Here is a 13,356-nt window from a genome sequence, read left to right as displayed (position 1 = left end):
GGGTCTATGTAGTATTTGTTGGGTCAGGATACGTCCTCTAGGGATGATGATATCTCTCTCCCCGGGTTGCATAGCAAGAGAGATTTTCAAATCACTTATGCTTACATCTTGTTCCTTGCCGGTGTTTGTCTTTTTTGTAAATATATATATATATATACTAAATTAATTTAAAAATAAAATAATATGCGTTTGTTTTTACTCATAGATCCACCTATAAATGAACCATCATTATGTTTTACAATCTATATCTAATAAAGTTGCACCAACCATAGTTCATTGAACTACAACAAAAACAAATAAGGTTTGATTTTTCTTTTAACCTTCTAGTGTATTGACCACACAACGAAAACAAAAAATTTTAAAAATTTAAAAATAAAAACAATGGTCAACCTCAAAAAGAGATATGATGGAAGCACAAAATGAAAAAAGAAAAAAGAAAGATATAATTTATTTTAAATCAAAATATTACAACAAATGCACACAGTTATTATACAATATAATATATAATGGCAAATTAACTCTTATAAACAATATAATTTATATTCAGATTACTTCTGAATATAAACCGTTCTACAACAATATAATTTAAAAGAGAGATTATTTTCAACAAACGTTATTTTCAATAACAATATTAATTTGAATGTAAATTTTCATAATATACTAACATGTTGACATGAATCATAATGTATTAGAAAAACTTGCAAGGTGAGATCGGATTGTTGTGTCTTCCCATTCCAAATCCTCCCAACAGTTTTTGTCCACTTCCACAAGTTGGAATTTATTATTAACAATGGATGACTTGAAAGGAAGTTTCTTCAGCTTTGAACATTCGAACAAAGTTAGTTTAGACAAAACAGGAAAATCCAATGAACATGTGCTTAAGCTCACTAACTTCGCCATTAAAGATAACGACAAAGATTGTAGGCTAGGAAAGGTAGGAAGGCCTGATGAAGCTTGTTGCATCTCTGCAGGGTCAATCAACCCCTCCATTCCTGAACAACTTTTTACACTCAATGTCTTAAGGCATGGGAGATGCAAAACCCATGAAAGACTCCTCAGAGAATCACAATAACTAATATAAAGAGATGTCAACCTCAGTAAGCCTTCACTAGGTAATGTTCCTGCTGGCCAAGTGATTTGCTTGAGCTTTGCAATGTTACCCAAATTGATACGCTTTAGACTGACCCCACCGCCATTTATCAACAACTCCTCAAAGCCACATCGAGTGATGCCTAACTCCATCAAACCCTCATCATGTTTGTAACTCAGGTCACAAAACTGGAGGGTATGCATATTCTGCATGTTGTGCAACCTTATTTTCCAAGTCGCCAAATGTTTGAGAAGACCAAGAATCTCAACTAATTCCACTAGCATACTGATTCCTTTAATCCTATTCCTCTCCATCAATAACCTCAAGTCACCTGCTTCTAAACAAGTATTTCCATAAAGAACAAGCACTTGCAATTTGGGTAACATTGATAATGTAGATAACCCATCAACCTTAAGAACACCTCTGCCTCTATAATATTTACATCTGAAAAGGAAGTATTTTAATTCCTTCAACTCTTTTAGTTCAGATGGAAGTGATTGAATTTTTGTGTTGCTGATGTTGATGTATCGAAGATTAACTAGAACTTGAATTTCTTTTGAAAGACCTGTAATAGGTATCCCAGATAGATTCAAGTGCGTGAGAGATGGCATATGGGGGAAAAAATTTATAACAAACTGCCGGGACATATGATCCGATTTAGAATATCCTCCTAGAAATAAACTTTGGAGATTAGGATATCTTGGAGAAGTTGATGCACAAGAAACTTGGCCCTTTTCGTCAATATTTTGATCACTTAATAATTTCTGGAGAGTCTTGTTATAGTTAATACCTTTGAAAGATATTAGTTCTGTCTCCTTCCAATTGCCTGCTTCCCACTCTGAAAATTGTCTTGAATCATCACCTCTTCCACAAACAATCCATTTGTTCTTTTTCTTCCCACACTCGGATACAATCCACATCGCCATATCACGAATCACATCATGTAATTTGACATACTCATCACCAGAGTTAAAGTAAAATCCCAATTCCAACAAACATACTTCATTTAATTTTGCAATAATAGAATATCCCTCGTCAAAGGCTTCCCCAATGTTTCCAAAGTAATTGATCAATCCAAGTGCAATCCAGTGCTCTATGAGATCATAGACTGGAATACGCTCATCTTCAGGCCATTGAGCACAACACAAGAAACATTCTCGCAGGTATCACTAACAAAATTATTATAACTGACCTTTAAGTTGTGGAACAATGATTCTTCGATATCAGTGACGGTCTTGATGTCCACCTTGATTAACAACTTCAGCATGTGACGCCACTCTTCAGGTGTCTTCTTATTCGACATGGCTCGACCAATGACTTTAAGGGCAAGTGGTAAGCCTGCGCACCTCTCCATAACTTCCCTTGCTAGTTTCTTAATAACAACATTGGAACTGATGATCTCTTCATTTGTGTGATGCATGAAAAGATGCCATGCTTCTTCTCTATCCAAACATTCAACTTTGATCTTCTTGTCAGCCTTCATCTGAGCACACACATCATCTTCTCTGGTTGTGAAGATCACCTTGTGCTTGTACCTTGGACCTCTGTCTTCCCAATTTTGGCTTTGATGGTGAGGAAGTGGAATTCCAAGGGTTTTAGGAAGGTCTATTGCCTTCCATATATCATCTAAGAGTAGCAAAAAGTCCTTGTTCTTCAAAAACTCAAATATATCATTCTTCATAGAGTAAGGAGGTTGCAATCCCAGCCTTTCAGATATCTCCTTTTGAAGTTTCTCAAATTGAGGTTCTGTTGAAACTACCAGATAAATGACATACTTGAACTCCATGTTGTAAGCATCACCACCTTGTAATGAGTTATTGATTTCATTCAAGAGATTTGTCTTTCCGACTCCTCCCATGCCCCAAATACCCACCATTGATACAGTGTCATCTGCCAAATAACTACAAACTTTCTTGAGATTTAACTTTATTATGTTTCCCACAGGAATTGTTGAAGTGAGGATCTCCTCAACTGCTCTTGGAGATTGTGTTTTTGTTATTTCTTGGAAAGCATCATGTTCAGTCCTCAAGTTATTGATCTCTTTGAACAACTTGATTGAACTTTGGCTAATTTTGTAGTTAGCCCATAAATTGAGAGAGCAACTTCCAAGAAGGCAACCTCTATCGTTGTAATCATCCTTCATTTGATTTATCATATTTTCTTTCTCTTGATGATGTACCTATTTGTTGGTGAGATTAAGAAAAAAAAAAATTAGGAACTCTAAATTACAAAAAATATAAAACAAAATTGATGTAGATCAATGAATGGTAGAGGCCATTCCTTTCAAGATGTGTGGTACTATGACAAGGTTTCATGGGGAACCAAATATATTAAATTTGATATCGATGAAAATAGTGTTTCTAAGGGATTTGTACAAATTGAATATCAATTAAATTTTTACACTTAACTCTGATCAATTTCTTCAAGGTATAAATAGAATTTTGTTTAAAAAAATTCAAAAGTCAAATTGGTATGATTTTTTTTTAAAAAAGAACATGAAGTAGGTAGCTAGATTAGCATAGAAATTACTCACCAAAGAACAATGTGTTTTTTTAATAAGAAAAAAAGACAGTGAAGTATAAAATATATTCTAAAATCAATCGAATGTTAAAAGAAATTAATTTGTTGGATATCAGTGTAAATATAAACTTTATAAGGGTATATGTAAATATTCAAAAAAAAATACAAATATGAACTTGTCAACGGTGTGTTTATAAATATGAAATTTGACATGGATATAATTACACGGATGTAATTCTGTTTGAAGAAAAATCTAACATGACAAGTCTTAAGACTTTCCTTCCTGTGTCAAGTGCCACCTCATGTAAAAATGATTAATAATTTAAGTACATTATCTGAATAAATAATATTGTTTGCCTAAAGACTAAAGATGAGAATGATGAAACCATTAGAGGGCAAATTTGAATATAATTTGGGTTCAAGAAATAAAATAACAATTTGGATATAATTCGAGAACTAAAGTACATGTTCTTTTAACAAGGCATCCAATTGTCACATTATCTACTTATGGGATATGGTATTGATGCAGTTGCATATAATACCACAACTCATGGCTATAACAATATTGATTTAAGGCAAGTCTACTGAAGTCTGTGCGAAACCTCAATTTTTATGATCAAAGTTTAAGTATATTGGCGTAAGCAATTATTTTATTCAACAACGCATCAAAAAGAAGGGAATACTACTTGAGCAAGTGAAACCTCTTAATTAAGTTACTGATATTTTCATGAGTTTCACAACGACCTTGAAATATTATATTTTTTACAATATGCAAACACGACTGCGAGTGATTTTTTAAGAAATCAAATTTGCAAAGAATTGTTGTCTGTTAAATTTCAAGAGGTTTCAAATATATGAAATTATTGTTTGGGGGAATTATAAATTAGGATGTTCCTAAGAATAAGTTACATTATTTTGAATAAGATGAAACATATTCTTTTGTGATCAGTGAAAGACATGAGTACTTACGTGGATGGCAACTTAAAAAAAAGAAAATATAGATCTTGCCAAAAAAATATAAATAAAAAATAAAAATGATGATTATTATTGTTAGTGCAACCGCACTATTATTGGCATGATTTGACACATAGTCAAGATGACGTGGCAATCTATGTGACATGGCAAAATTGATGACATGGAGAGTATGGTGACATGGCAAGGAGTATTGGCTCGCAAGGCAAGACATCTTGAAGATCTTGGTGGAGTTATCCAAGACCATATTTAGGAGATATGATTGAAGACTAAATATGGAATGAAGACTAATTGAAGATTTGAATTGAAGAATCCTTGATGAAGATTGATTGAAGTCTATTCTTGGGAAGATTTGAGGACCAAACTTGGGTGAATTGAAGATCAAGTTTGGAGAATATTTGAAGACCAAACTTGGAAGATTGAAGACTAAGTTTGGCAAGTTTCGTGAAGACGCACAAGGATGTGTGCCCCTTGCGAGGGGACTGCGTGATGAGGAATTAAGGAGGTAGGCTAGTTGCCGGCAGTCGGGATCGGGAGATTTGGCTACATCGATCGGACTAAGCATGACCGAGAGGTTGATGGATCTTGAGGTCGTCCGCAACGTAACTAGAACTCAGTCAAGTCAGCAGTCAGGGCCATGTTGCAACTTATGTTACAACAGGAGTTGCAACAGCTAATTTCGGAAGGTTTTAAAATTAGTAGCCGCGGAGATTCTAAAAGAGTTATGTGCTATATTTGGAACGTTGAGGCATTTATATAAGCTACCTTGCTCGTAGATTGTAAGTGTGACTCTTGGGTAACTCTTGGAGGAGAGTTGGTGAGCACTAGACAATCTAGAGAGGATAGTGATATTCATTGTTGAGAGAGTGAGTGACAAGTGTTTGTACTCATCTATTTTTTCCTCTTTTAGTGGATTGTATCTCTGGGCTTGGCCCCCCAGACGTAGGCAAGTGGACGCCGAACTGGGTTACCAACGTTGTGTGTCTCCTTGTCTGTTTGTGTGTCTCTTTCTTTGATGGTTTGTGTGAGACTTTTATGAGTGCTTGAGTGTTACCTAATACCCACAAACCACACCGGAGGAACTAACAAGTGGTATCAGAGCCTTGGTCGCCATATTTGCTTTGGTCACAAAGTCGGCAAAGTCCTAACAAGTTCCATTGATGGCCGGAAAAGAAGGAGCTTCTGTCACACGACCACCGTTGCTTAATGGATCCAACTATCCATATTGGAAGGCTCGCATGAAGGTGTTTATCAAGTCTCTTGATGAGAATACTTGGACAGCCGTAGAAGAAGGATGGTCTCCCCCAATCGAAGTTGATGAAAACATGAGCAGAGCGAGTGAAAATGAAGAGTAGCGGAGTTTCGAAGATATGCTCAAAGCAAATGCCAATGGAAAAGCACTTAATGCTATTTTTCGGAGGAGTAGATGAGAACCGCTCAAGTATGTCGCAACTTGTGATTAGCGCCTAAGAAAAGCTTTGGGGATTCTTCAAACCATTCATGAAGGCACCAACTTGGTAAGGGAATCTAAACTTCAAATGCTAACAACCATGTTTGAGAATCTCAGGATGGGAAAAGATGAGATGATAGCCATGTTCAATGCCAAATTAATGGACATAGCAAACCAAGCCTACCATCTCGGCAAGGAATACTCAGATAAGAAGCTAGTCCGGAAGACTCTTAGATCGCTTCCAAGAAGATTTGATGCTAAAGTTGCCTGATAGAATAAGCAAAAGATATCACAACTATGAGACTTGATGAGTTGATGGGATCTCTACAGCGTATGAGATGAATCGAATCCGGTGTATAAGAGAAAAAGATATAGCTCTAAAAATTGAGCAACAAGCCCAAAAAGTGTTGCAGCAGATCGAAGACATAGAAGAAGAAGGAGAAATTGCCCTTTTGGCCAAGAAATTGTGCGTATATTTCGGAAAAATTCGAGAAGAAGACAAAGCGTAAGATGCAGATCAATACTCACACTTCTTTACTAACCGATGAGATTTCAGAAATTTTAGTGCTTTTGCAAGTCCTATTACAACATCAGTTGCAACACCTGAAGAAGCTGTTTGTGAAGAAGTGAATGAAAACAATCTTCTTCATGGGTACCAACTTGTACTGAAAAAACTTGACAAGATGCTCATACAAAACAAGAGTCTTGAAAAAGAGTTAAAAGAATGTCAAGAAAAGTTGAACAATGCTGAAAAGACCATAAGCTATATGAAGAAAGGAAAGGTCAAGATTGATGAGTTACCTTTTCAAACCGAGATGACACAACATCATATAGAAGAGACATCGGGGAGACAAGAAAAGGCAAAAGTTTGAAAATCTGGGTCGTGTTCTATCAAATGCTTAAGAAAATAAATAAGAGAAGTATAATAAGAAGAAAAGACGACATAGAAGACAAGTCCCAATATGCTTTCATTGTGGAAAAAGAGGCCATACAAGACCCGAAAGTGCTACCAATCAAGGAAGAGATGAAGAAAGATAGAGTATTTTGGAAAAAGCAAAGAAATGGATTCCTACATGTCATTCATCGTGGTGTCAAAGGGCACATTCAGTCCAAGATGTTGGAAGATGAAGAAAAGACATAAAAAGGAGGCAAAAAGTATGAAGCGGGACACTATATACCGGAGAAAAAGAAAGGAAAGCAAGAAGATATAGGTCAAAAAAAGGAAGATCTAGTGGGATACTCTTCAATAAAAAAATCCTCAAAAGACAATTGGTATTTTGACAGTGGTTGTTCAAGGAACATTGATGGTGCCTGGATATCCAAGACTGAAAAATATTCTTCATGTAGAAGGACTAAAGGCAAATCTTCTGAGTATAAGTCAACTATGTGATCAAAATCTAGTGGTAAAATTTACTCGTGACGGATGTGTGGTCTATGATGAAGTCGGTCGGTGTGTTTTAACCGGTTCAAGATCTTCGTGACAATTGCTATTTGCTAGAGAAATTGGAAGTCCATTATAACACATCTTGCAACATCATCGAAATTTGGCATCGTGAAGCTTGGACATCCGAACTTCCGTAACCCTGATGAAGATTACTGTAAAATGAAAGTCATGAGGGGTGCCCAAGCTCACGAAAAGGAAGATTGTGTATGTGGACCTTGTCAACTAGGAAAGCAAAGTCGTGCTTCTCACAAAGTGGTGCAAGACATTGGTACAACGAGAGTTCTAGAACTCTTGCATATGGATCTCATCGACCCACACGCATGTAAAGCTTGTCGCGTAAAAAGATATGTTTTTGTGTGTGTTGATGACTATTCTAGGTACACCTGGGTGGAAGTCCTCAAGGAGAAATCAGATACTTTTGAAGCTTTCAAGAAGTTATGCATGCAACTTCAAAATGAGAAAGAGTGCCAAATTGGGAAGATTGTCAGAATCAGAAGTGATCATGGAAGAGAATTTGAAAATGCTCAGTTTGCGGAATTTTGCAGAGAACATGGGATTCGTCATGAATTTTTAGCTCCAAAAACTCCACAACAAAACGGTGTGGTAGAAAGGAAGAATCGCACTCTCCAAGAGATGGCTCGCGTTATGTTGAATTCCAAGAAACTCTCTACAAGGTTTTTGAAATGAAGCAATCAATACAGCATGCTACATCATTAATAGAGTGTACATTCGGCCTTCAACCAACATGACACCGTATGAAATTTGGAGAGGCAAAAGGCCAAATCTCAAATACTTTCACATCTTTGAAGCAAATGTTATATTCTGAATGATAGAGATCAGCTAGGAAAGTTTGACAAGAAGAGTGATGAAGGATTATTCATGAGATATTCGACTACTAGTAGAGCCTATTGGGTGTTCAATTCAAGAACCAAAAAGATGATGGAAACAATTAATGTTGTAGTTGATGATTTCACTGATATGGAGACTCAGGGCGTATCAAGTGAGCCAAACAAACTTATCACTCAGGATTATGAATCAGCAGATGAAGAACAAGAAGTTGCAACACAGGTTACAACACTAATCGCAACAATGAAACCGCTTTCGAGATTCTACCTCGGGATTCAAACAGACAACAGGTTATGACTGATGTTGCAACTGAAGTTACAACAGGCGAAATCATCTCAAAATCAGATAAAGAAGAAATTGACAACAACAGTCTTGAACCATCCTCAAAAATAAAGAAGAATCATCCTATTTAGAATGTGATTGGTAATGTGACTGAAGGAAGGAGAACCAGAAGCACTCAAAGAATTGATTATCGAGAATTGGCCGGCTACACATGTTACATCTCTCTTATTGAACCAAAGAGTATCAAAGAAGCTTTAGTTGATGAATACTTGATGGCTGCAATACAAGAAGAGTTGAATCAGTTTGTTCGAAATGATGTGTGGACATTGGTCCCAAGGCCAAAAGATGTGAATGTTATTGGAACCAAGTGGATTTTCAAGAACAAGACTGATGATAAAGGCAACATCACCGTAAATAAAGCAAGACTAGTGGCCTCGAGGATATACTCAAGTCGAAGGAGTTGACTTTGATGAAATATTTGCACCGACTTGACGCTTGGAATCTATCAGATTATTGTTAGCAGTAGCATGTTGTATGGGGTTCAAGCTACATCAAATGGATGTCAAGAGTGCTTTTCTTAATGGTTTTCTAAGTGAAGAAGTGTTTGTGGAGCAACTAAAAAGGCTTTTGAAGATCCTCAACATTCGGATCATGTATTCAAATTGAATAAGGCTCTCTATGGCTTTGAAGCAAGCTCCCTCGGGCTTGGTATGGCAGGGCTCCACAAAAATTCTTACTTGAGAAGGGGCTACCAAAGAGAGGAGGGTAGACAAGACTTTTTATTCATAAAGAAGTCTAAATCAGATCTTATGGTGGCACAAATTTATGTTGATGATATCATATTTGGTTCAACCTCACAAAGGTAAGTGGATGAGTTTGTTCATCTAATGCAAGAAGAGTTTGAGATGAGCATGGTAGAGTGAACCGAACTACTTTTTGGGTTTCCAAATCAAACAATGCAAAGAAGGAATTTTTATTTCTCAAACCAAGTATGCACGTAATTTGGTGAAAAGATTTTGGCTGGAAAAAGGCTAGACATATTAGAACACCCATGAGTGTGAATCAGAAGTTGACAAAAGATGAGCATGGAAAAGACGTAGACCCAAGTCTCTATAGAAGCATGATTGGAAGCTTACTCTATCTCACGACTAGCGGGTGCCGACATCTCTTTCAATGTTGGAGTTTATGCAAGATATCAAGCAACACCAAAGGAGTCTCATTTGATGCGTTGTTAAACGTATCATCGGGATATGTTCATGTAAATGCTGCGAATCATGGAATTTGGTATTCAAAAGACTCCAACTCACATCTCTGCGAGGTATAGTGATGCAGTTAGGGCAGGAAACATTGATGATAGAAAAAGCACTTCAGGAGGATGTTTCTATCTTGGTAACAACTTGGTTACATGGTATAGCAAGAAGCAAAGTTCCATTTCACTCTCCACTGTAGAGGCTGAATACATAGCAGCAGGAAGTTGTTGTACTCAATTGTTGTGGATGAAACAAATGCTTGAAGACTATGGCTTACAACAAGGGTTATTGACTATATTTTGTGACAACAAAAGTGTAATTGATATATCCAAGAATCCAGTCCAACATTCTCATACCAAACATATTGATCTTCGACACCACTTTATACGAGATTTGGTAGAAAACAAGACAGTTGTTATTGATTATGTTGCAACAGAAAAGCAATTAGCGGACATCTTTACCAAACCCCTTGATGCTACTAGATTCAAAAAGTTGAGGGGTGAAATTGGCCTTTGCCAACTTTAAATCTCTATTGGGGATGCTAGAACGACCCGAAATCCCTCTGAGTTTATTAATGTCGTTTGCGGCGAGGAAGAAGGAGTTACGAGACAGGGGAGGCGAGATGACCGAGGATTTACGAAGATAGGGAGGAGTTGTGAAGAAGTTGTAACAAGACTTGCAACAACCGGTGAAGACTTTGGTATCTATTCGAGACTAAAGGGAAGAAGTTGACTAATGCACGAGTTCGAACCGACGATCGCGTGTATTTGTTTGTGCTTAATTTGTACATCACTAGTCTGAGGTGTAATCATATATTTTGTAAGCAACTAGATGATTTTTATAAAGTCCGTGTCCGGGTCGAGTTATAGCGGGTAGTTATAGCGAGGGTCGGTCATGGGTGTAAAAGCCGGTTATGTCAAATTATGCAAGGGGAGAGTTGTTAGTCTGATCGCACTGTGATTGGCATGATTTGACACATAGTCGAGATGACGTGGCAATTTGTGTGACATGGCAAAATTGATGACATGGAGTATGGTGACATAGCGAGGAGTATTGGTCTCAGAGGGCAGAGACATCTTGAAGATCTTGGTGGAGTTATCCAAGACCATATTTAGGAGATATGATTGAAGACTAAATATGGAATGAAGACTAATTGAAGGTTTGATTTGAAGAATCTTTGATGAAGATTGATTGAAGTCTATTCTTGGGAAGATTTGAGGATCAGAACTTTGGGTGAATTGAAGATCGAGTTTGGGAGAATCTTTTGAAGACCAAACTTGGAAGATTGAAGACTAAGTTTGGCAAGTTTCGTGAAGGCGCACGAGGACGTCGCCTTGCGAGGGGCTGCGTGATGAGGAATTGAGGAGAGTAGGCTAGTTCTCGGCGGTCGGGATCGGGAGATTTGGTGTGCATCGACTCCGAGACTAAGCATGTGCCGGGAGGTTGATGGATCTTGAGGTCATCGCAACGTAGCTAGAACTCGATCAGTCGGTGATCGGTCGTGTTGCTGACTTATGTTACTGGCGGGAGTTGCGACAGACTAATTTGGAAGGTTTTTAAATTAGTAGCCGGAGATTCTAAAAGAGGTATGTGCTATATTTGGGATGTTGAGGCGTCATATAAGCTACGCTTGCTCGTAGATTGTAGAAGTGTGACTTTGGGTAACTCTTGGAGGAGAGTTGGTGAGCTGACTGAGCAATCTCAGAGGATAGTGATATTCATTGTTGAGAGGTGGTGACAAGTGTTTGACTCTCATCTATTTTTTTCCTCTTTTAGTGGATTGTTTATCTCCCGACTTAGCCTCAGGACGTGAGCAAGTGAGCCTTACGCCGCGGGTTACTAGCGCGTTGTGTGTCTCTTTCTTTGATGGTTTGTGTGAGACTTTTATGAGTGCTTGAGTGTTACCTAATACCCACAAACCACACCGGAGGAACTAACAATTATTTTTTATTATTTTTGCCCCCAAATCACTCTCATTGGATTTTGAGGTAGCATGCCAGAAGCTTTATTCCTACTAAGATGGAGAGTTGTAAGAAGACAAAGAAATCAGAGACCGGAGAGACCAGGAATAGTGGAAGAAGAAATGAAATAAAAAAGAATCGAAGGGCGTCATCTTTGACATTTTAACATTTATTGTTAGGCCCTAAAAATGGTTGGGTTTATAAAACTTGAATGATTAGTCATGAACGGCGACGGAATAACATCATAATAAGACCTATTTTGAAGGATACACAAGGGAAAAAAACACTTCTTTCTAACTACTGCAACATTATGGTTTTATGGAAAGAAAATACTAAATCAAACCTTGTTATGCCATCTTTGAACTTGATCTGTGAGTTGCATCCCAGGCCTATCGGCCACTAATTCCTCATCTCGGAGGACACAATTAGCTTTGAGATCTTGAAATTTCCTCTCTGCCTCATCTAAAAAATCTTTGGGGCTTGTAATGGATCTTAGTTTTTCTTTGACAGTAGGGTGCTGGATGCAAGTACACAGTGCCCCCAAGCAAGTGTTCATAATCTCCATATTTCTCACAGCTAAACCTCACTGAGTTGATGTAAATTAATGATTGAGAATATGAATAGGAACTTTAACATTGAGAGAGGGTCTTATCTATACAATTATTAATTTTATTTAATAATACCTAAATCCCACTCATGATGTCATTTATGTATTTTTTTTTCTTGTAAATCTGGTTGCGTATAGTAGATAGTGATAATGTACCTAACTCTATCACTATTTTGGTTGCGTAGATAGCAAGTTGACCAATCAATGTTAAAGTTACTTACTAGTAGCTAATGAGCAGACAGTGACTTGACTACCTAACTTGATATATTTATCACTATCTATTTAAAAAATAAATTTTTATTTTCATATTCAAATATATCCCTTAAAATTAATTTTTTATCTGTAATGAATAACTGAATTTCACATATTATTTCACAAATTTTTATAAAAAGTTTGTTATCTTTCCAAAATTACCCCTAATTTATATCTTCACATTGCTTTCTCATATTTAGCTTTCTCATATTTAATTCCAATAAAAGAATTGAATAGAGTATTAGGGTAGTTTTATAAAAAATAATAATAAATGGTTCTTGATATTAAAAAATGACAGATAAAAAAGACCATGGGTTTATGACAGATAAAAAGGAATGGAGGGAGTAATAAATTACAAAATTACAAAAACATTTTAAATAAAATTTAGGTTAAATAATCAAAGAGAAAAGATAATTTGTTAATTATAAAACAAATAAGGGATTTAAATTAAAAAAACACACTTATATATTTTTTAAAAAGTTAGTTAAAAGTTTAATAAATTTTAAAACATTAATAAATTTTTAAAAAAAAAATTTGGTTAAAAAAACCCAAGAATAAATCAACTTATTGATTATAAAACAATTCAGGGGTTAAAATGTAAAAAATCACGATTTTTTATTCAACAGATATGTGGGTGATGTGATAGTCTTAGAGCCATTTAGTTAAATAAATAAAATAATGG

At 36.4% G+C, this 13,356-nt stretch overlaps 1 protein-coding gene across 1 annotated transcript; it reads right to left on the bottom strand.

Annotated features, from left to right (window-relative positions):
* Nucleotides 1-666: 666 nt before the first annotated feature.
* On the bottom strand, nt 667-12,415 carry LOC120253713 (putative disease resistance protein At4g10780). The gene is given in 3 exon segments (XM_039261978.1): nt 667-2,202; nt 2,205-3,269; nt 12,159-12,415. Coding segments are annotated over 3 exon segments (2,811 nt in total). The 5' UTR covers nt 12,381-12,415; the 3' UTR covers nt 667-678.
* Nucleotides 12,416-13,356: the final 941 nt, after the last annotated feature.

Source organism: Dioscorea cayenensis, unplaced genomic scaffold (assembly GCF_009730915.1).
Source record: "Dioscorea cayenensis subsp. rotundata cultivar TDr96_F1 unplaced genomic scaffold, TDr96_F1_v2_PseudoChromosome.rev07_lg8_w22 25.fasta BLBR01000173.1, whole genome shotgun sequence".
NCBI lineage: Eukaryota > Viridiplantae > Streptophyta > Magnoliopsida > Dioscoreales > Dioscoreaceae > Dioscorea > Dioscorea cayenensis.
The sequence above is the reverse complement of the archived record's forward strand: the minus strand, read 5'-3'. Positions and strand labels throughout refer to the sequence as shown.